The sequence below is a fragment of the Vanessa tameamea genome, chromosome 7 (assembly GCF_037043105.1).
Source record: "Vanessa tameamea isolate UH-Manoa-2023 chromosome 7, ilVanTame1 primary haplotype, whole genome shotgun sequence".
Taxonomy (NCBI): Eukaryota; Metazoa; Arthropoda; class Insecta; order Lepidoptera; family Nymphalidae; genus Vanessa; species Vanessa tameamea.
In genome coordinates this window covers 878,985-902,890 of record NC_087315.1, presented here as the reverse complement: position 1 = coordinate 902,890, position 23,906 = coordinate 878,985, and the positions used below count along the sequence as shown (strand labels likewise).

General features: G+C 31.3%; 1 protein-coding gene across 2 annotated transcripts in view; it reads right to left on the bottom strand.

Annotated features, from left to right (window-relative positions):
- The window catches only part of LOC113392184 (tyrosine kinase receptor Cad96Ca), a 28,095-nt gene extending 8,897 nt beyond the window's left edge, over window positions 1–19,198 (bottom strand). The window contains exons 1-5 of one of the 2 annotated variants that reach the window (XM_026628478.2): window positions 18,983–19,198; window positions 3,594–3,823; window positions 2,548–3,045; window positions 2,223–2,333; window positions 864–1,002 (exon numbers count right to left, since the gene is read on the bottom strand). In XM_026628478.2, the coding sequence (XP_026484263.1) occupies window positions 864–1,002; window positions 2,223–2,333; window positions 2,548–3,045; window positions 3,594–3,823; window positions 18,983–19,040 (1,036 nt within the window). In that variant the 5' untranslated portion in view covers window positions 19,041–19,198. The remainder of the gene's footprint in view (window positions 1–863; window positions 1,003–2,222; window positions 2,334–2,547; window positions 3,046–3,593; window positions 3,824–18,982) is intronic. The other variant, XM_026628479.2, reaches the window with a different exon arrangement.
- Between the last annotated feature and the right edge of the window lie 4,708 nt (window positions 19,199–23,906).

Sequence of the window (23,906 nt, the reverse complement as noted above, 5' to 3'; positions counted from 1 at the left end):
TTTTAATTCTTTGTTCGTTTATCTCGAGATCTACTGGTCGTATTAATGTTATAGATATTAATTGTTATATTCTGTAAAATGACGATTCAAAAGATCTATTTGAATAAAGTATATCTTGATTTTGGTACCAATCGACGAAATCGTAGGATATTGAATAGTTAATAACTTCCGTTAATCCTTCCACCTTTTTTGGTTATTAATGCACTGCAAAGCGGGCGGTACTAGCTGGTTTCTATATAAGTAGTATCTAGTGTGTCTAATGGTTATAATATGTGAGATCCCAAAGGCTCTCATTTTCAGTGTAGCGCATATAGATAGATCTTGTCGGATTCAGCGTCTCATCGGATTAAGTGAGTGAGGAAATATAAAATAAACACACAAACACACTCACACTCGCACTCACACTCAAACTCACACTCGCACTCACACGCACACGCACACGCGTAACTTCACTTAATATAGTTTGTTAAATGAGGATTCAAAAAGTGCTAGTGAAAGCCTACTTGAATAAAATATATTTTGATTTTGAATAAGGCTAGTCACATTATAAGAACAACTACATATAATCTTAGGATGATGTGAATTTGAATTTGCTAACATTTTATAAGCTTTATTGGGTTCTTCTGTAGGCAACTTTTCAATAACTACCTTGAGTTTAGAAACATTGAGTGGCCGAAAGCCCGTAAATGACGTATAATGTAGTTATAATTATGAACGCCACGCGTTTTTTATTGTATCGAAATGATAAAATTTAATTTTATAAATGGGAAAATTTCAACTGACGCATATTCACAAATGATGTTAAATATAAGCTTGTACTAAGACCGGGATAAACTAGTCGTATTGAAAAGATCTGAACATACCATCAATATCAATAGCTTGAGCGCGCCAAACTTGGCCGAAGGCGCCTTCTCCGACGATATTGAAAATCCTTATTCGATGCCTTGGAAACTCCCATTCATCGCGCGGTTCTTCTTTACTAATTGTCGTTTCTTCTGAGAGCTGTAAAGTATTCACATTTAAATATATTCATTTACAATATTTATTATACGTAAATATTAAAAATCATTCAAATAAATTACAATGTTTTTTTAAAAATGTTTCAAAATATCTTTAATAAATAAAGTACCTCTAATATTAAACTATATTTTTGGTTACGTTTATATATGTATGTCCTACTTTAATCAAATCAATAGAAATTATAAGTTTCATTTAAAATTTATTTCCAGCATTGATCTCTTACAACGATCTTAAGACAGCGAAAAGTCGTTGTTATTGCTTAGTTCAAAGTTCAGTGAACTTTAATTCTAACGTAAAATCATAAATTACCAATGCTGTTTATAATCCAAGTATCGTTCTGTCTGAATTAATTAGTCCTCTCGTTCATGTCGCGTAAGTAAATATTTTATAAGGTAAAGGTGACTTATAGTTCAATATATTATAATATTAGTTATTAAAACTAGACTCGCTAGCTTTGCTTCGATAAGTTTATCAAAATTATTTATTTCTCATAAAACTCGCTAAGGCGAAATCGTTAATTTGGAATCTTCTAAAATAATGCTAAGTCACGAATTTTGAACACCCAATTAATAAACTTCGAAAATTTTGTTTTTGTTTTTCAAGTTGTTTTTTTTTTTAATTTGTTATTTTAAGTCATCGTTTTGACTTGAAATATTCAGCCTTGATTTTTATTATGTTTAAACAATTTCTTAAATTAAATTTTATAAAAAAATAGGCTCCATGTCAACTGCTACTACAAAAAAGTAGATTCCTTTTTATGCTAATCGAATTAAAACCTCAATATTATCTTTGATACGAATATTTTTTACTTCTATTTTGCTTAAAAAATTAAATAAAAGGGGGAAAAAATTATAAGTAAAAAATCAAACTTATAAATTATGAAAATGAATTAACATCCTTTTTTTTCACGCATCAGAAATTAGAAAAACAACAGAAGAGAAATAAGTATAAAACGCCTGTGTCTACTTTGAAGAGATTTTTTCCAGCACGTCCAAGGAGGAAAAAAGAAAAAGGAAAACAGATAAATAAGAGAAAGACACGTTCAATTATACAAAATCTAAATTACAATAAATAATTAAAAATCTGATACAGAGTCCCGTAGTTATCTAATATGTATATTTTGGTCTTAATAATAAAGGTATGCGATTCTGGTTTTTCAAAATTTTTAGAGTTAGTAAGACAACGAAAAGGTCAAGACTGACCTGTAAATGGTTATTATCCCATGACTCATAACGATTTGAATATGCACGAGGACGGTCCCACATGTTGAGGGCATGTGAATCTTGGAGCACGATGCCACTTGAGTCTTTGCTCTGTGGACAACCGGAATGAAGAAATGATATGGATAAGCAATTATGTCACCGAAGTAAGATAACTTGGACAGGCATTGACATCTTAACATTAGTTTTAGTATTCAGAGGCGCATGTGATTATTCTAATTTTAGTTTTAGTATTTAGAGGCACAGTATTATTTATTAATTCGTTTTACCTACAATATTATTGCTTTCAGTAGATCATCTCACTCACCATATCATCTTTTTCAGTTTTCGTTTTCTTTCCACCGTTCTTTTTCCAAACAAAAATTATAACTCCAGCTACAATAGCTACCAGTCCACCGATTGCCACAAGAGGTATCACTGTTAGTGGGACGTCATTTCCGATGGGAGTTTCTACAACTGGTATTTTTGAACTATTACCTTTAGTTTCATCAGATTCTATCATTTTATCTTCATGCGGATCATTTTCAACTTTAGCAGTTGTTTTCAAAGTAGAAGTAGTTGTTGTTATATCAGGTACTGTTATTTCTTCAATAAATGGTTCTGCGGCTTTGGTTGTGCTGTGCGTAGTTCTAGTAAACTTTGGTGGTAGTGGTACAGTTGGGTAGCTTGGTAGAGCGAATGGCGGTGGACGAGGTACATTTGGCCTTGAGCCAGTATTGTCTGTTATTGTAGCTAAGATTTCTGTTCTCTGTGGAATCGAAGAACCATCGAAAGCTGTCACCCACAGTGAGTAAGACCGATTTTCCTGAAAATAAGAACTCTAATGTGTACAATAATATTTAAAATATTAATATTATATCTACAGAGTGGATTGAGCAAGCCCGTCTGGATAACTACCACCCATTCCTCAGTTATTGTACTGCGAGACAGCGATAATTAGTACTGTTGTGTTTCGATTAAAAGGCTGAGTGACCGAGTGTAACTTTCACGAGGGACATAATGCCTTAGATTGGTGGCACATTGGCGATATAAGGAATGGTATATTTGTTGCAGCACCAATCTCTATGGAAAGTGGTCAACACTTACCATCAGGTTGCCCATTTGTCCGCCCGCCTAACTATATAACACATAAAAAGATAGCTGATTCCCACTCGGAAATCGGCTTTGAATGCCTATTTTGAAGCATACATAATTGAAATGTTAATATTATTATTACAGTCCTTGTCACATAAGACTTTCTGACATTTCACGATCATGTTCTGTGAGGTGCGTTTGTTCGTTATATGTGACATGATATGTGATGGTCCAAAATGTTTTGTTCGAAGTTATTTTTATTAATATGCTTGTCCTTACCTTATCCTTTAATGTATCATTGACGGTGACAACTCCAGTGTTTGGATCAATTTTGAAAGGGGAAGGTGGTCCACTTGTTTCCAGTCCGTATGTCACGGCTCGCGAACCAGTTCGTTCTCTATGAACCTTTGTTACTACAGAACCGATGGGATCAGTGGACATGGCGAACCAGTTGCGATCCACGTGTGTTATCGCAGGTAAGCTGAAGCCTGGTGGCATTTGTGACGTCACTGTAAAATAAAAATAAAACAAAAATTAATCGATATACGAATCTAAAATAAATAAATGATTATTTGTATTATTCAATAAATTCTACACTAGATAAGGTATTCTATTGATGATGTCCTGCCGATTTTGGCTACGACGGCGAATCCTAAGGGATTTAGTGCATAATTGTGTGTGTAAACATGGGTGCATCTTTTAATCCGATTGGAGCAACAAAACGTATTTTACAATGTTCATTAAAAAAAAAGTATTGAAATAGATTATCATTTTATTTGATTTAATAATATAGTTTGTACTACGAAAACCCTCAAATAATCATTTAAATATCTAATCTTCATGAAAAATACATAAAAATGTGCAAACTTTTGTAGTAATCGGTCAACCAGTATCGACGTATTTAATTCAAAAACCAAGCTCCATTTTTTATATGACATTTCTAATCAAAACCATGCAAATATATTTACTGCGTTTGAGAAGAAAGGAAACTTATACAACTGAAATAAGGTTGCTGTTAAATAACAGAACTTCGAGTTCAAAACTGTAATATGAGTTCAGTTCAAAGTTGTGAAGTTAAAGATCTGAAGTCTAAGGATGATTTATGGATTAATTTAGTAATAGTTCGGAGCGAGTCGAAATGGTCCAGTGGTCCCTAACCAAAAAACACTAGCTTAAATCTGGGCAAGTAATTCTGAATTTTGTGCTTACTGAAATGGAATAATATATAAGCCACTAATTATCACAACGATGGAATACCTTCCAAACATTTTCTTTAAGGGTGGAACCCTATGGAGATACAAATTCGTTGGTACGCTTATAATATATTCCTCTAAACTCTAACTAAATGCCAAATTACAGTGTAAATGTATTACGAAGAAAAATGTTAACTTACAAGATCAGAGAAAATAAGCTAGCGGTACCAAGTGTGAAAGGATAATTCAGTCATTTACTTCATGACCAGCAGGCCCTTGCAGATGTAGCGTGACTAAATTTAATACCGTAATCATATGTGTCGCTGCACTATTTTATATGTCATCAAACAGTCCAACAATGTATGATTTGATCATAACTATGTATGCGACCTCATCAATGATTCCTAGCATTCTATGTTGCGAACGGCCTTTCAATTCACACGTGACTAGGAATTAACTACACTGACAAGGTTCATATCATTTTCAGAAATAGTATATATTTTAAATTAAAATCAAAAGGTCCTATAGTGCTGTTAAAACTAAAGGTTATGATTTATTTCAATATAAATCATTTGTTTTTATTTCAATAATGAACAATAATTAATTAAGTTTAGAATATTATTGTATAGTCACCAGCATCGAAATTGCAGTTCAATCGTTTGGGTTTGGAATTGGTTTAAAATGAGATGACCTGCATTTCAGATAGAAACAGGGGATTTATTTACTAGTGGATCGCACGCGAAACTTCGTGTTTAGACATCAGACTTTTACAAATTTCGAAACCTATGACGGGATTGTTTTAATTTAATTTCATTGTAAAATTACGACGTCTGTTCGCACGTTTTTTATTTTATTTTTTATACAGCTCCGCCTCTCTTTAACCAGCCAGTAACTTTTTTTCCCTTTCTAAAATTAATTATTTGTTAAATCATAACAATTTAGTAAATAGCAATCAAGAATCCGCTTTCACATCTTCAAAGTGAGACCATAGCCGTTTTTTTTATGTGCAGCTTTCGTCCCATAATCACTGGGACAAAAATCGACTTACGCTATTAATATATAAAAAGATAACTAGTAAATAAATAAGATCAACAATTGAATGCAGTGGTCAGACTTGATATATTCACTTGAAGAAGAACTAATACTATTATTGTTATATATTTTTAAGAAAGAATAAAACGGACTGCTGGAACCGACGGAAAATAGCACAATTAGATTTTTTATTAAGAGGTTTTTGATGTTATACAAAACTGTAGTCGGTGCTAAACGCTCGAAGAATTTAAATTGTTTTAACCGACTTCACAAAAAAGTATGTTCTTTTTATGTTTGTTACCTAAGAACTCCGTCATTGTGAGCCGATTTTGAACTTTGTATTGCTCCCATTTAAAAAAAATCCACTTTTTATTTTAAAAAATACGAGGTAATTTTTTTAAAGGATTGTTATTAATTTATTTTCCGAAATTGAAGTCGGATTTATGGTTAAATTTTTTTAATATTTCGCTATCACAAACCAGATCAGCTGCTACTCTTAAGGTATCATATTTGTTATTAAAAAATATTATAATTTAACGTTCGATTTATATTTAAAATATTTAACATATTATTACTATTAAGTTGCAATTTTGAAATCATTTATTTATTTGTTGAAATTAATTTCACCTATTACATAATATTTTTGTTTAAATATATACATTTATACATACAACACTAATCCATAATATATCATTTTAACAAACATTATGATAACCAAGAAAAAGTACCCATGTAAAAGTATATTGTCATAGAAATAAAAGCTATTCGTATTTATTTATATTTGTTTATTTAACATAATTGTTTGACTCTGGTTAAATATGTCATAAGAGTTCGATTGTATCATATCATACACTTATCGGTATTATTTAAATATATTTTTTACAACAATAAACATTATTGGCAAGTATGAATATTGTTTGATAATATTTATCACAAATCGCATTGAATGTCATTGTTTAGTCGTCTAGAAAGAATGAATCGTTGCATTCCTTTCATTCGCATGAGTTCATTAACCTTTTGACAACTTTTATGTTGAACGTTATATTGAGTCGTCGCAGCGTCTATAAAGTTTGACTATTTGATATTTTGAACCGAATTGTTATCAGCGTATTCGACTATAAAAAATTCGTCTTTAAATGATGTTGTCTTCTCGACAACATGCGAATAGCTACCGTATTCCGTATATAAATAAATGACATAATTCTATAATCACTTTCGATTCCATATTGCTTCAATTTTTTTTCATATAAGCATGGTTATATTTTTAGTAGATGCAAAAACGCGAGGATAAGCAACTGGTTTGATAAACAGTCCGCAGTGAAAGTGACTTTCACCCAGCCTTGGATTACGGGCGACACGTAACGTTATTTATAACTTGCGTATGCCTCGCGTGTTTTGTAACTAATTTTGACATTCGTACGAAAGTGTTGATAATCATTTGAAACTCTTTGAACTGGCCTCGCTGCTTACGTAAACGGATTCGTTTTGACTTTGACATTTGTGAGATGATGTGTTAGTTTTGATAGTTTAACAGTCAGACGAGTTAGTTTTGATAGTTTTGAAATATTTTATTTATTTTTATCGTTAGTATTGTGGGTCACAATACAAACATCACAATATATTTAGGATTATGTTATGTAATATTCACAGCAACATTGATCACTTTGATAAATTAGTATTATGAATCATATTCATTGTATGAACACGAGAAGTAAGTATAAGCTTATAACGCCAAGTTTCCGACTTTGCAAAGTCAATAAATCCTTCTTGGGGATTGATTTTCGTTTCGTTGGCGATTCATAAATAGATTCAAATCATTAATAAATAAGGCATTCAACATATAATGGAGCGTGAATGTATCGTGGCGTTAATACTTGTTTCGAACAAGATATAATATACATATTTGTAATTAAATAACATAACTTTTATTACAAATGTTGGAAAATAATAACTACGGATCTTTTCGGTAGAATCTACTTGAATAGTGTATGTTTTGATTTCGAGTGTTTACGCTAAAATATTACTTGCACCACAAATATTTTAATTTTTCGTTGTTACTTGTACATAAATGAATTAATCATTGTTACTGTATAATAATTATTACAGATATAACCAAACCGTCTGAGTGTATAGTTGTTGTTTATTTAAAGGATGATAAATATATTTCATAATGTTTAATTTTTTTATGATACTAATATAATAATAAACACGTCGATTGATATGAAACTTTTATATTATTCCAGTGAATGGTTATAGGGCTATATTGGGAATATATAGTATGTGTATATGTTATTTTTTTTGAGACATCGTCCAATGTGAGAAAGATAAAATTGACAATATTCAAATGAGAAGTATATATGTATTTTGAGATCAATAAAGATTTTTAGGAAAGTAAGCTTTATATGTAAGTAACTGATAACATTTTATGCTTAAAAATGAAAAAAAAGTAAGTAAGTATTCATTTTTAATAAAATAAATATCGTATAAAGAAACGAAGCCGCGGTCGTAAATATAACTTACTAGACGTTATATTTATTGAATATGTCTGTATGGGGATTAAAATTAATAGGATTATAAAGAGGGTTTAATTTAATTTCAAATAGCTTTAATCAAAGTCTAAATATTCTATTTTAAACTCAAATGAAGTTTAAAAGGCAATTATGGTAAATATGCCAATGATCAAACATTCAACAATTAAATAATGGTTACCACTAAAGTTAAATAAACTTATTTATCCTGCACGGATAGATGCTTTTTTATCGTCTAGGTATAAGGTATAAGATATAATGTGTCCTTGGTTCTGCTTCTCAAGACTGTATCGAGTGTTCACGTGCAGATGACGACCTCAGAGGTCGATCTAACAAAAGGGTATAAGGGCTGATTGTCAAAAAATTATCAACAACGGTGCAGAGTTAGTTAAATTAACATTGTGAAGGCATTGCCGAGCCACTTACATCGCTAATGTACCAATTACTTTGGAAACTAAGATGTCGTGTCCCTTGCGTATGAGAGATTTTACTATATTTAATTGTGTGTATGTGTGTTTTGTTTTGACTATATTGACAACAGAGCCGAGATGGCCCAGTGTTTAAAACGCGTGCATCTTAACAGATGATTTCGGGTTCAAAACCAGGCAGGCAACCACTGAATTTTCATGTGCTTAGTTAGTGTTTATAATTCATCTCGTGCTCGGCGGTGAAGGAAAACATTGTGAGGAAACCTTCATGTGTCTAATTTCAACGAATTTCTGCCACATGTGTATTCAACCAACCCGCATTGGAGCAGCGTGGTGGAATATGCTCCAAACCTTTTCCTCAAAGGGAGAGGAGGCCTTAGCCCAGCAGTGGGAAATTTACAGGCTGCCAATGTAATGTAATGTAGGCGTTGCTTATGTATAAAAAATTACTTCCACTATACATAGCATAGTCTAATCCAACCAAGAGCAGAGAAAAACTAAATATACAACATTTGACTTGGAAATGAGGCGATGCTTGAATAATCTAATCTAAATATTCATTAAGGATTTTCGATAAACGTACGTTTTGAACGTCGACGAATCTGTCATCGGAACTTTTGAAGTAAAATTAAAGTCGATATAATTCGTTAAGTGGTATACATTTCAATCACAAACTTTTAGTAGTGCACAACATAGATACAAGCAAATCGCATGACGTACTAAATATAGGTTTGTTTGTTTTTATCCCTTCAAAGTGAGAGCATGGAAGGTATCCCGAGTTTTTTTCATAATAGGCAATCGTAAAGGTATACACGATTGCCTATCAGGATACGGACATCACGAATCCTAGGCGACACTTACATAATAAAACCTTGATAAATTAAGACGTCTATTAGAACTATTGACAATTACTGTTATTTACGCGACAACTAGTTTTTGTTTGTTATTCAATTTAATTAAATAGAAGCAATCCGGTAAAGTAATTGAGCTCACTATTTGAAAATGGAATTCAATGACGGTTATATATTGAACGTTGTTTTTAAGTACCAGTCATGAATACAGTTTATAGTAGAACGTAAATATGGTGTAAATAACACAATTACTACAATATTTCCGTCATTCGGCTTACCAAAGCTTCCACATACAAATGAAGAATAGAAAAATAAATAAAATAATGTTTTTTGTATGGCACAAATGATGGTCAGTGATTTAAATTAACTATTCCTTAAATCGCTAATGTACCACTTACTTTGGAAACTAAGATGTCGTGTCCCTTGCGTATGAGAGATTTTACTATATTTAATTGTGTGTATGTGTGTTTTGTTTTGACTATATTAACGACAGAGCCGAGATGGCCCAGTGTTTAAAACGCGTGCATCTTAACAGATGATTTCGGATTCAAAACCAGGCAGGCAACCACTGAATTTTCATGTGCTTAATTAGTGTTTATAATTCATCTCGTGCTCGGCGGTGAAGGAAAACATCGTGAGGAAACCTTCATGTGTCTAATTTCAACGAAATTATGCAACATGTGTATTCCATTAAACCGCATTGGAGCAGCGTGGTGGAATATGCTCCAAACCTTCTCCTCAAAGAGAGAGGAGGCCATAGCCCAGCAGTGGGAAATTTACAGGCTGCTAATGTAATGTAAATGTAAAAACAACAGCGAAGTTGTTTTTACATTTATATTTTTCGTTTTATATTCGTTGAGTTCGATTCAATAGTTTAAGAATTATAAAAACTGAATAAATTATTTAGTTAACACAAAACAAACTCATTGGATCTTGCACATCTACTTTAAGTTGTTTCGATTTGATACTAACTTGAAAATTAATTACTAGGATAGCATAAATCCAGTAGATAAATCTTGCTCGTAAAGGACTTATGGAACTAGAACTTATATGCGGGCAAACTAGACCGAACTAATTATAATATAATATCAATCAATGTTATTATTATAACTGCCTTAAATTTGAATCTAACCCAGGGTTTATTTTACAAAATGAATATTAGGTATGTTTACTAAAATTTGTGCATATGTTATTATTATGTTATTCATGCAATAAAACAACAACAGAAAATTGTTTTATTACTCTAGTTAATTTTAGATCATCAGCGGATAAACTCACGTGACAATCCTTAAATATTGGTACAATATCGTTAATAAATATATTGAAAAAAAATTCAAGCTAAAAAAATATTGAAGTATTTTAATAAAATCATAATTTAATTTATTGTTTATTACGCTATACGCGCTTGACGAAATTCTGGTTTGGAGTCGATATCATAATTTATTTACCATTTTTTTAGCGGTCAGCTTAATGGGATTTCTGCTAATATGGATTTGGAGTAAGGTTCTTATAGATTGGTTGGTGATACTCTTAGTGGTGTAGGCAGATCCTTTTAATAAACAAAGAAGGCTTAGTCTGCCTGCAAAAACGTCGTTTTGAGATGGAATGACTCCAATTATATCGTGTTTCAAGTTTAGCGCAAAAAAGACTGGTTTTTAGGCCATATGTAGTATAAAATAAAGTATCTTCCCGACGCCTGTACGCTTACGATTTTTTAAACTATGCAGCGGATTTTAGTAGGGTTTTTATCAATAAATAGACTGACTCTCTCAAGAGAAAAAATATATACATATTATTGAATGTATATGTATTATTGAAGAGAAAAGTCGAGAATTTTTAAAATCTCTTTTTATGTTTGTTATCAATCTAAAAATTGTGTTTAGACCGTTATTGATCCCGTGTGAAACCGGGGCGGGTTCTACTTGTTATCTAAAATCCAACTGGTTCATTACACCATTACAAGTCGAAGATGTGTCTGTTACGCAATTAATCTTCGAAGAGTATGAATTATATTTCTGATATTTGTAGTCACGACAGTCAGTTCCGGTGAATCAAACGATGACTAAATGGCACGAAAATGTCGTTTAACTTCTTTAATAAGTCGACATTTTTCAACAATTCGCTTTTTTAAATAATGAAGTAGAGCTAGAATACTGCATCTTGTCTGATAGACGGTATCCACTAACACTTTTTCATGCTGATGTAACTTTGATAGGTGGAAAAAGAAATATTTAAGGATACTTTTACACATACAACCTTATTCCTTCGTATGGATAATAAATTTTACTTTTAATTGATATATGATTATTTAGATGTTATCGTATACAGTTTATGAATTTATACCAGTTTACATTTGACTGCCAAGTCATCATGGTTACGTCCAAAAGAGAAGCGATTGCCTGAACTTTTTAAAGTCTGTATATAATTATATACAGTTTTAAAATGAATAAAAACACATATTAACAAAAAATATTATTAGTACTTTCGACTAAATGGTGACTGGCAACCCAGCAGAACCGTATTCATCTATTAATAAACACAACCCTGCGATTGCTTTATCTTAAAAAACAAAACCTAATTAGTAAGTTCGGTATGTATTGAGTACTTAGCTATAAGAAAAATATTTAGTAAATCCACCATCTAAAATTACTGAAAAGATATTTTTTTCAATACTTCATATACATTTTGCTAGAGCTAACTTGAAATTTATTTTTTTATTTAAATATCAATTTACTATAATACTCTAACTATTAAGGTTTAACTTTAGGTTATAGCAAAAACTTATCCGCTATCATAATTAAGTAATCACAAGTGAAAAGTGCTATCAGTATTAACTAATACAATGTAGTTCAACATTCGTAAAACCTACTATAAATCATACATCTGAGGAAACTCTTGGGATAACAGCAGCGTACAAAAGCTTTCAGATAATGAAAACTTTATAAATAAATCATATTAAAAATGTTTTTTGTATGTTAAAACATAACAATTTTAATTAAAGGTTTGACATGAGACATCCACGTACACCGTTTCTAGACAACATTGAAACTCAAAGAGCTTAACTACTCGCTCCAGTATTAGCCGTCCAACGGGTTTCGTTTGACAATAAATTGTTAACGTACGCAAATCTAAAAGCAACACATCATTTGTTTGTTCAGGTTTGACAAACTCTGTAAAGTACCAAAATTACTTGTACAGTACAACGTATTGGCCATTCTGCCTACTTGATATGCGCCAGATAATCTTTGCTCGTATTTTGATCATTCGAACTATCCGTCCCGTCTTTACACGAGTGGAATAAGAGTCTTCGTAAAACCTTTATATATTTATATAAACGACAGTAAAGCTCTCAGTGTATTTTTTTTCACATCTTCAAAAATAGTTTATTTATTAATTGCATACCTTCCTCATGAATCTTTTCATTCTTTAGTAAAACCCGTATGAAAATCCGTTCGGTATTGAGTTTATCCCGTTCACAGACGCGACGAATTTAATCATATGTAGTCATATTTCAATTCTTATAAGTCTAGTCTTTATATAAGTTACTCCTAAAAACAATGAAAGAAGACCAAGAAATTTATAGCACTGTTATAGCTTTGATTAACTTTTGAAGATAATAATGTTCTGGACGTTAATGATCAATCCAGTATTCGCACATATAATATAAAGTACTAATCCTGTTGCCCACTTATTATTATTATTAAACGTTGGACTAAGAACAAGGCTTAATAAAAGTCGAAGAGATTCTTGGCAAATAATAAAGAAATATAATATTTCTTTGCTTCGCCCTACTCCATTGCAGAATATTTGATTCATAAAAATACCGACTACGAAAATGATCACAAAAATATTTGGCAATTTGGTATCGAATATCGACAGCATTTATTGTATTCTGATTTGAAGGGTGAATGAGCCAGTGTAATTCCAGTCACAATTATTACCATTTTCTCTCATCAATCAATTAACTTAACAAGAAATGTGTGCACTATTACGGGACCAAGACATTAATGTACGGTCGTTTAACTGATATGCCTTTAAGCGTTTGAATGAGTTAAAATGTTTGCTGATTAATTTATTTCTAAATGCCTTCCACGCAATTCAAGCATTTGGAATAAACAAATATCGCTGTTCGCACTTTCAATGTTTAAGGGACTCTCATTGTGTTGAAGTTATATAAATGTGCTTCTACAAAAAAAGGTTTAGTACTCCAGTCTTAGTATTATAAATCCTACTTAAGTGATTTCAGGTAGAAGCTTTAACTTAGGATTAAATAGATTTAAAGCTGAAATCACAATGAACTGTTCCAATCGTTAAATATCATTGTAAGTCCCTGTAACTTCTTCAATAAGAGAATGATAAAAAAAAAATATGATGTACATTGCCATGCAATCTTCCACCGAAAATTGGTTTAAACTAGATCTAGTAAGCAGTTTTTTTTTTAAATATAATACGTCATAAATCGCAATTTACCTTTCATTCAATCAACTCAATAATAAAATTAAAATTTTTATTTCATAAACATAAACCTTGTTACTTGCTGCTACGGAACCCTTCATGGGCGAGTCCGACTCGCACTTGGCCGCTTTTTTTTACTATTTGTTATTGTAGTGGCAACAGAATTACAGAGTAATAGGGTCTGTTTTACCCTTTTGGTACGGAACCTACTACTTAAACTAAAACAAACAAACCTTTACCTAATAGCTTAACTATATTAACACAAACCGATTAAAATATATTTATTTAAAGTACAAAACTATTCTACTTAACTACTTATATACTTTAACTTTACTTTCTGTCAACTTCACTAACATTCAAAAGGCAATTTTTGCACGAATCCGTAATAAAAACCATTAAAATATATTTTCAAGATCAACCAATGATATCGCGTCAATTCAAGGTCAAAGTTGTTTGTTTGTCCTATCCATGAAGGTTTTATATGATAATCATTTTAATGCACAAAGGAAAATATTAAAATTTTCACCGTTATTATATGATATATTTTCTTATCTGTAATTTAATGCTAAAAACAATTAATATTCAACTGCCTTTAGGTATATCATAAAACTGATTTAACAACTAAATCTAATATTCGTTTTATGATTGACGTTTCATTTAAGGTTTTATGGAGGCGATATTTAATAAAAGCGCTATAGGCCAGGTTTAGACTATTTTGAATTATAACGATCGTTTTATAGCGTAAACGAATTTTGAACAGCGAAGTTCTTCGCTCTTATAGCAATTTTGACATTATAGAAATGAGACAGGTACAGTTTTGACAGGACATTAATATTTACTACAAACAATACTTTAAATTGTTCCGTGTTTTAATAGTTTTCGTTAAAGTATATTTGTTTGAAAATTAAGGTATTTATATTTTTGTTAGCGAGCATAAGCAAGGCGATACGATTGGTTCGTATTTGGAAAATTAAATAAAAAAAAAATAATAATAATAATTGTACTCTACAATACATTGATTGCGTACATATTACAGTACTAACATACATATATATGAGACAGTTATATTAAAAAAAATAATTGCTGAGGTCTTATGCTTCATAAATAATGCTGCGATCACACCATGTTTATTGTCTAAAATTTACTTACTCCCGAAACAATTATAGCTCGGAAGACTCTGAAGTTAATGCTTTTAGCTTATTACCGTAATCCTTTCCAGCTCTCTAAACATTCCGGTGTAGTACTTAAGAAAATTCGGTGGCTTCCTGAATATTGTTTCTAATTTCTCTAATACAATAATATAATGGTTTTGAAGCAGTTAATAAAATATTTGACGAAAAATGCAACACCGGGAAAATTGCAGGCGTACTTAACGTGACAAGGTGGTGTGCACACTACCAATTTCCAGTCTCCGGGCAGGTGAGCTCGTTTATTTTTCATTCCGATCTAAGAATCGAACCCAGAATCTCGGGACCAGTGATCGTATAAACTATTCACTAGATTTACGAGGCAGACATGATTTATAAAAACTATATGTTAAATTATGTTAAAATTTATATGAAAGAATCATAAAATACTTGCACACTTAAACAACAATTTCAGAGAGATTATATTATAAAAAAATCGTAAAAGTTGCTTAATAAGATTTAATTTTAAAATTTTACAGTCACGTCCTCCTTATAAAAGCGCAGCAAGACCTTTTAATAGTTTTAAACAACATTCGTTTTGTATAGGGACTTAAAAGAAAAGATAGTCACTTAAACATTCTCTATGTATATAAATTAAAGCATTATTGTATTTTTCTAATGTAAAATGAATAAAATTACAGATTGTACTTTTTTTTTAATGAGTGTTTCCTTATCTAGATATGTAAGTAGTCCTTATTATAGCGCGATCTTTGTGAAAGTTTCTAGTAATACTTCTATCATATAAACATGTGTCGTCGACATATACACAACCTTGTCATCCCTATAATTTGACATGACGTGCGAATGAGACAGACGATAGCGACATGTGACCTTGATATGGAAGGAACCGGGCCACCGTGACATGTGTGAGTTGGATTGTACTAGGGCTGCAGAAACGCATAGAGCTCAGCTAAACACACAACTTAATGGCAAAACGATTTTATATCAAGGCGTTACGGTCGCATATCGTTTGGTCTATCTAAAAAAAATCTAGTCGCTACCAAAGTAATTCATACAGTCTGTTTTATATCTTATGGCTCGTGTTTTACGGGTGATTTTCAATTGAAATTAATTGTAATGAGTGGATTCAATTTTCACCTGCAGCTGTGTATGAGAGATACGCAAACATATTTCCCACTTCGCTAGTTGTAAGAAGTCATAAAAATTGTTGGAGTGTATGTCGGACTCCGGAATCGAGATTCCTAGCCATTCCGATACCTGTGAAACAATATTATTTACTGTTTCGAAGAACCAAGTTGATTTTATTGAACAAAATACATTTCAAACATGTGATTTATATTCATCTATGATATATCTACAATACAACTGCAGATTTTATTAACCGACGGACATTCTCAATTGGAAAGAAGAAAAAACGGTCAGTGTTAATAAACTTTAGAAATTAAAGGAAAATGAATTTTTTTGGTAATAATAGCAATGTTTAAAATTAAAAAAATATAACATTTTATTAAAATTAAAATATGTTATTTTTTAAGTAAATAACCATTTGGTTTGATAAGAATAGAAAAATAAAATTCAATATGTTGGCGTGACCATGTAACACACATACACACACACATACGTATCATATAAAATATTTTAATATTCTGGACTGACATTCCTATTTCTTTTTACCATTAGGTAATACATTAAGTTTAATTCTGTGTTTTTTTATTTATTACGTGGATAGCCTTCACAAAACGATTATAAAGCAAAGTCGTGGTAGAACCCATTTTTATGATACTTAAATTGTGAATATTAAAATATAATATAATAAGAGCCGAGATGGGCCAGTGGTTAGAACGCGTGCATCTTAACCGATGATTTCGGGTTCAAACCCAGGCAGGCACCACTGAATTTTCATGTGCTTAATTTGTGTTTATAATTCATCTCGTGCTCGGCGGTGAAGGAAAACATCGTGAGGAAACCTGCATGTGTCTAATTTCAACGAAATTCTGCCACATGTGTATTCCACCAACCCGCATTGGAGCAGCGTGGTGGAATATGCTCCATACCTTCTCCTCAACGGGAGAGGAGGCCTTAGCCCAGCAGTGGGAAATTTACAGGCTGATTATGTATGTATGTTATGTATGTAAAATATAATAGATGTTTAAGTGTTATTGGTACATAGCCAATATTACCCAACTTAAATCTTTCAAACAGCCGTGAAGGTATTTAAGTCAATACAATACTTTCGTACAATTCATACGGCTCACATTTGAAATACAAATAACCGATGTTCCGCTTGAAATAGAATTCTATTGCTCATACTACCAATTTAAAAATATAAGCTTGATCATTTTACTGCAATCCGTTTATAATTCAGTTGTAAGATTTAACCCGGACAACTACAACCACATACAAGAAAATATAGAGTTCAATTAAATCTTCATTAATAAATGTTACTCAACACTTGACAAATATTACAACTAATATTCATCAAATTCGATATACTATACAAAAAAAAGCTTTATAGGAACATAAAAAAGAGATAAAAAAAATTATATATAAAATACATATTCATTTAGTTATATCAAATTGTTGAGAAATTACTTAGTTTCCTTAGTTTGAATATAAACATTACATATATTGTTGATCTTGACTGTATATCATATGAATAGTAAATATAAAAAAAATCACTTAAAAAAAATATAACAACATCATAATAGTTCAAGCGCGTTAAGCTCGGAAACACGGTGACAGAATCAAGCTTTGCCTCAGAAACGTATAGACTAAAAAAGTAACACTATGAAATATAAATCTCATCATGACAAAAAAGATAATTCATTTTGTAATTCAACTTGAAATGTTACACTAAAAACATAGATATATAAAAATATTATAACAAGTTTTAGGAATACAAAAATACAAAACAAATTGCATACGACGGCCTAATCACTAACTATTTGTTACAGACAACGTCGGGTGTAGAAGAAAACTTAAAGATAAAGATCGATTAAATATTATACGTGTATAATGCATTAATATATATTATAATATTAATGTATAAATTAGCTTATTAACTTATCCTTCTTTGATTACACTACCGAGCTAGTTATCGGTGTGATTTTTAAAAGTACGGAGCGACGGAAGTAACTACGAGCGAAGCTGCTTGTAAAATATGTTTCTATGAGTTAAACTAACACAATCTCTCAGCCATTCGATTTTCATTGAGTCATATGTTGTATTTTAAACTATATATTGATGTTATTTCAATGAAGAACTCGACGATTTTCTTACAAAAACAAAGTCCATACGTATAAATCTGCAATCGTAATTCCGTTATATTACTACCCTTTTTGTACATATAGCTTGCGACAGTGCGATACAGCTTCTATTTTAATCGTGACTTCTCACCTTTTTGCATTTATGCTGCCTTAGTACACCGTGGCACTGAATATCGCACATCAGAAATTTCAACCAGTTTCCCTTTTCCACATACTAAAGTCACGGTTGACTGAAAAGAGAGGCAACATATGCCTTATTTACATGTGATCGTCCCTAACGCTTCGAACACGTCAATGACTTAGACACGAACCTGTATGCCGTCTCTCTCTGTTTTCACATTTACTGGCATGCGTGAATGAAATAGAAACAGGGATCATAGAAAAAGTCTATCTGTGAATGTGTGGACTGGACTCTGGACGCGTGTGCCACATACGGATCGCTAGAATGGACTTGCTGGTAACTCCTTATATCCTAGTACTTTCTAAGAACATCTAATGCTTGGCGGAATTCTAATACTTGATAGCAGTGGTTCTAGTTGAAGTCTATCTCGTCATTATCATAAACATTATGTTCGAGTAAATTTATTTCCTTTTAATTAATAAATAAAGAGGAATTCATTAGAAGCAAAAAATATTATCCTTTTGGCAATCAAATATGTCGATTGTGTAGACAATTCAGGAATATATCAATAATATATCAAGTGTACATTATAAATTCTAAATAAATATACATAATATAGAAAACATAATTATCAAATCAAACTTACCCAGCGCAATACATCCTGCTATTAGGCCAATAACGAAAAACATTGTATTAACAATCATTGGTCAGTCGTGTTTAAGGTATATCGTGGCCTCCGTCGCTTCATTTGTTCTGCGTCAGATAACCACATCACAAACACATCTAACTGTATTCGTCGATCACTTATACAAATTTGTGTACATTTATTTACGAATATATAATTTATACTATAATTTTTCACTGCATTCTCCACACTACCTGAAACAAGTTAAAATAATTTAAATATTGCATATATATAATATATATTTTTTATTTTTTTAATGATTTCTAAAATATTAAATAGATGTTTAAGGATTAAAATAGATGTTTAAGGATTAAAATTATCTCGTTTTTACTTTAAGCTAATCGTATCGCAATTAAAGACAGTACGCGACTTTGTACATTTAAACACGTTTAGAAATAAAATGTATTTATGTAAATTGAATGAACGCTAACTCAAATAATTATTATAATATATTATGAAAACAAGTCGTCCAACTAAATAGCTAGCAAGAATGTTGCTTATATTATTGTACATAGAAAACATAATGTCGAGTTGCGGTAAACCTCTGACTTTCACAAGAGTTCGTTAGAACTGATTTCTATTGAGGCGACTGACACGTTAAAAACTATTACATATCCTACTGGTATTAATCTAAATTAACGGAATTAAATTAATATAAAAATTATATATGTACTCAAATTAACTTTATATGTATTAAACTGTATATTTAGTTTCTTTAAACGCGCTATTCTCAAACTGCCAAACGGATTTGCATTTTAAAGACCAAAACTTGAGGAACATTATGAAGTAGACCAGCAATATTGTATAAACAGCAATGTTCTAATGTTGTAAGTATCAAGTCTTAATATTTATATTCGTTTTATAATGTGATAAAGTAACAACAACATTGCAAATGTTAACTCCCTGAGATGATATGATGGTACGCCAAATCTGACACGACCGGAAAAGAGTTCAGGCGCAAAACGAACTGCTTTAGCTAAGTAGACGTGGGATAGCCACTTCAGTTTTACTTTTAAATATTCTTTGGATAATTTGGCTTGTTCTTCTCATGTTAGTGAGTTTCCTTTTCCGAACCGGTGGTAGTGTTTAATTTGACTATCAATAAGTAAGTGTAATGCTTCCATATTGAATAAAGGAATTTGATTTTGAGTTAAAGTTTAAACAATATAAAGGGGAGATTTAATAGTCTAGAACCGTCTGTTAATTGTATTGTAGTATGTGAAGCTTGAGTGAGCCAGTTACAGTAGTTAGTATCTTTTCAGAAGGTTTATTCCACCACGCTGCCGTTTTGGTGATACACATGTGGTAGAATTGTTTGATTGTTGATGTTTTCCTTCACTTCCAAGCACGAAATGAATAGACAGTAGTCTAACACTTTCATCTGTATAAGCGAAATACCACTCACTGATTAATCACGAAATGTCAGAAAATATAACACCTGCTAACTTGAAATATGGCAGATAGGTCCCTTATAGGGTGTAGTGCTAAGAATGGCTCACGAAACGCCACCCCTAGGGGGGTAAACGGGGGTGGCAAGTTTGTATTTTATAAATGTCGCGCGGGTAAAGTCGCAGAGTCTGCAAGTTATTTAAAATAATTTCATTCTCGTTAGACGTTTTATAATCGTGATATATGCAGGAGACTACAAACTACTTGAAGACTACATTTCCACCTTTTCAACTCAAATTTGAATAACCTACGTAATCTTATAAAAAGGACATAGGCATGTCCTTCCTTGGATTTTAAGTTTGCTTAATACCAAGTTTCATTAAAATGGGTTCAATGGTTTAGCCATTAAAGCGTAAGAGACAGACAGAGTTACTTTCGCATTAATAATATTCTGACGACCTCCGTGGTCGAGTAGTGTGTACACCGGTTTTCATGGGTACGCCACTCCAAGGTCCCGGGTTCGATTCCCGGCCGAGTCGATGTAGAAAAACTTCATTAGTTTTCTATGTTGTCTTGGGTCTGGGTGTTTGTGGTACCGTCGTTACTTCTGATGTCCATAACACAAGTGCTTTAGCTACTTACATTGGGATCAGAGTGATGTATGTGATGTTGTCCAATATTTATTTATATAAGTAATAAAAAGCAATTCAAGAGTATATACGATATTATATACTACTAGCTGTGCGCGTTTCAATTTAATAACAAAGCGTGACTTTATTATTATTTTACATATAATTCTAAAATAAAAGTAGCTCAGCGTACATCAGCTATCTGCCAGTGAAAGTCCCGTCAAAATCGGTCCAGCCGTTCCAGAGATTAGCCGGAACAAACAGACAGACAAAAATTGTAAAAAATGTTATTTGGTGTACCGTGTGTACATACATATACATTTAGTAAAACGCGGTTATTTTAATAGTACAAACAGACACTCCAATTTTATTATATGATAGATTATATTATTAACAATAAAATAACAGACATGAAAATGCCACGATACATCAATGTCATATAAGGCTGGCGGAGACAGTAATCGTCTCTGACTAGATAAAGTTCGTGATATTGTATCAATACTATGTTACTTTAACAAATGTTTGATTATTCGAATTTCATTAACCGATAACATAATCTCTAATCAATTATATTGACAAGCTATTGTTAGACATTCTAATATTGAAAGTCAAGAAATATATTTTTATAAGATATTTAGTCGAGTTTTACCACGAACTTACTACGTATGGTCTTCTGTGCAACAACTAGACATCCCAATCGTTATACAATTTAAATATGTATATACGAATCTCATTTGTGCCGCTGAATGTTAAAGTTTAAAAAAAACCTATCAAAACGAAAATCTAAAATATACTTTTTTACAAGTATTTTTGAATCGTCATTTTACAAAACTATATTAAGTCGAGTTATAACAGTTTCGGAACGTCGATTTTACCGTGAAGAACTGGCAAGAATTTCAGTAATTTTACAACATTTAAATACAAAGTTATGTCAATTAAATACAATTATATACTTTATATGTATATAATATATCCTGCCTGGAAGTTAACAAGTATTAGCTCCTATTTTTTATCATATATATAATCTTGAATAATATGTTTTTTTTATATAAAGGTACTTTTTACAAATGATACATTAACTTACTTAGCGGATGCTTACGTTATAAAATAAACTTGTGTTCCAAAGTACAGCTGTCTAGATTCTATCTGTTGTTTTGACTGTGGGTTAGGCCAGTCAGGAAAACAATTTTACAAGATATCTTTCTAAATTACAAAATAAATTTCGAAATAAAATTACCATTTCGAACGCGTGTCATATATTGTAAAGTACTTAGAATAATAAAATTTACATTTAATAATAATTATATTCAACGCCGACTAGAGCTTTCTATCAATTTATGATCGTGTGCATCAGTTAGTATCTAGTTTGTTTTGATATAATAGCTCTAAATTGAGCATATTTTCCTCCCCAGTCTATTAAATTTATTATATATAAAGGCAATTAGCAAATTCCTCATCTATGAGACTGTAGTCTCACAAGATTAAAAGGAAGTCTCAAGGAAAGACTAATCTCGTTATGTATATCGAGACTAGTCTTCCTTGAGATTTGCTGTCGTTGTCCACGTTGGTTAGGAGAACATAATCATAATTATATATTATAAAGATTAATAAATTGTTGGCAATTCGAGTGTATTTTGAAGTCTATGGTCAAGTGAATCACTCGAGCTGTTGCTTAGCTTGAGCGATCCACTTGACCACTAGTCCACGACCATTAGATCGTGCCGTACTGCTTTCACCGAAGTCGAACGTACTTAATAGATAAATTTAAAACTTTCGTTTTGTTGGAATTTATAAATTAATCACGTTAGTTTGATATTAAAAAAATAAATTTATTTTATTTATGATTATAACTATCCATATTATATTTTAAGTGTTTTACTATGTACTTAGATCATTAGGTTAGTATTAAAAAAATGTAGTTTAAATACCTAAATTAAATTAGGTTTATTTTATTTAAGATTACAATTATTTAAAGTTTTTATGCGATTACTTGATGCCATTTGTTTATTTTAAATTTACTTTATTTGTTATTTTTAGTAATATTAATAGTATTTTAAAATGAAACGATTCTTATTTTCGGCCGTTTCATATTGTTCGAATTGGTAGCTAACGGAAATATATAACGGAAACTGAACTAGATAACATATTGAGCCATATATATAGCTTAATAATGTTATACAACAACTACCACTACACTACCACTTACCATCAGGTGGAGTGGCGTCATATGTCGATGTACCCGGATTGTATAAAAGAAAACACACAAACATACATAGTTATCGGATTGTTACTACTGTAATTCATCAGGCTCTTATGCGAAAATAATATGTGCGAGGACACCAGAAATAGCTCGTGAATTATATTTTTACGAATATTTCCGTAAACGCTTTTAAAATTTTCGATATCAATTTTGTAACCAAATTGTTGTAGACATTCAATCGACACATTAAAAACTTTAGCATTTTGTGAATAAAGTGATTTTGAAATCACTTGAAGAAGATGCATCGCTTTTTGACAATCGTTGATTTTACTTTTTTATGTCTTATTCAATTTAATTGTTTTAACCGAGCTTTAAATTATCCCTCAGTTTTGGTTTCAATGGTAATATTAAATTTTTTTCAAATTCCAAATATAAAAAAAAATCGAAAATAATTTGTAAACATATTAAAACTTTTCAAAAAAAAAATCATTTATTTTTTACGTGAACATGTAGAGAGTTAAGTTACATTCATTTCGTTTTATATGTTTTATATGAACACCAAAACGTTTGACCAACGTTCAACACGACGTGGCCATCTCAAAAGAAAAGTTTTGAGTGGGCTCCAACATGTCTCTCTAGTGATGGATTGTGTCATAATAATTAGCAT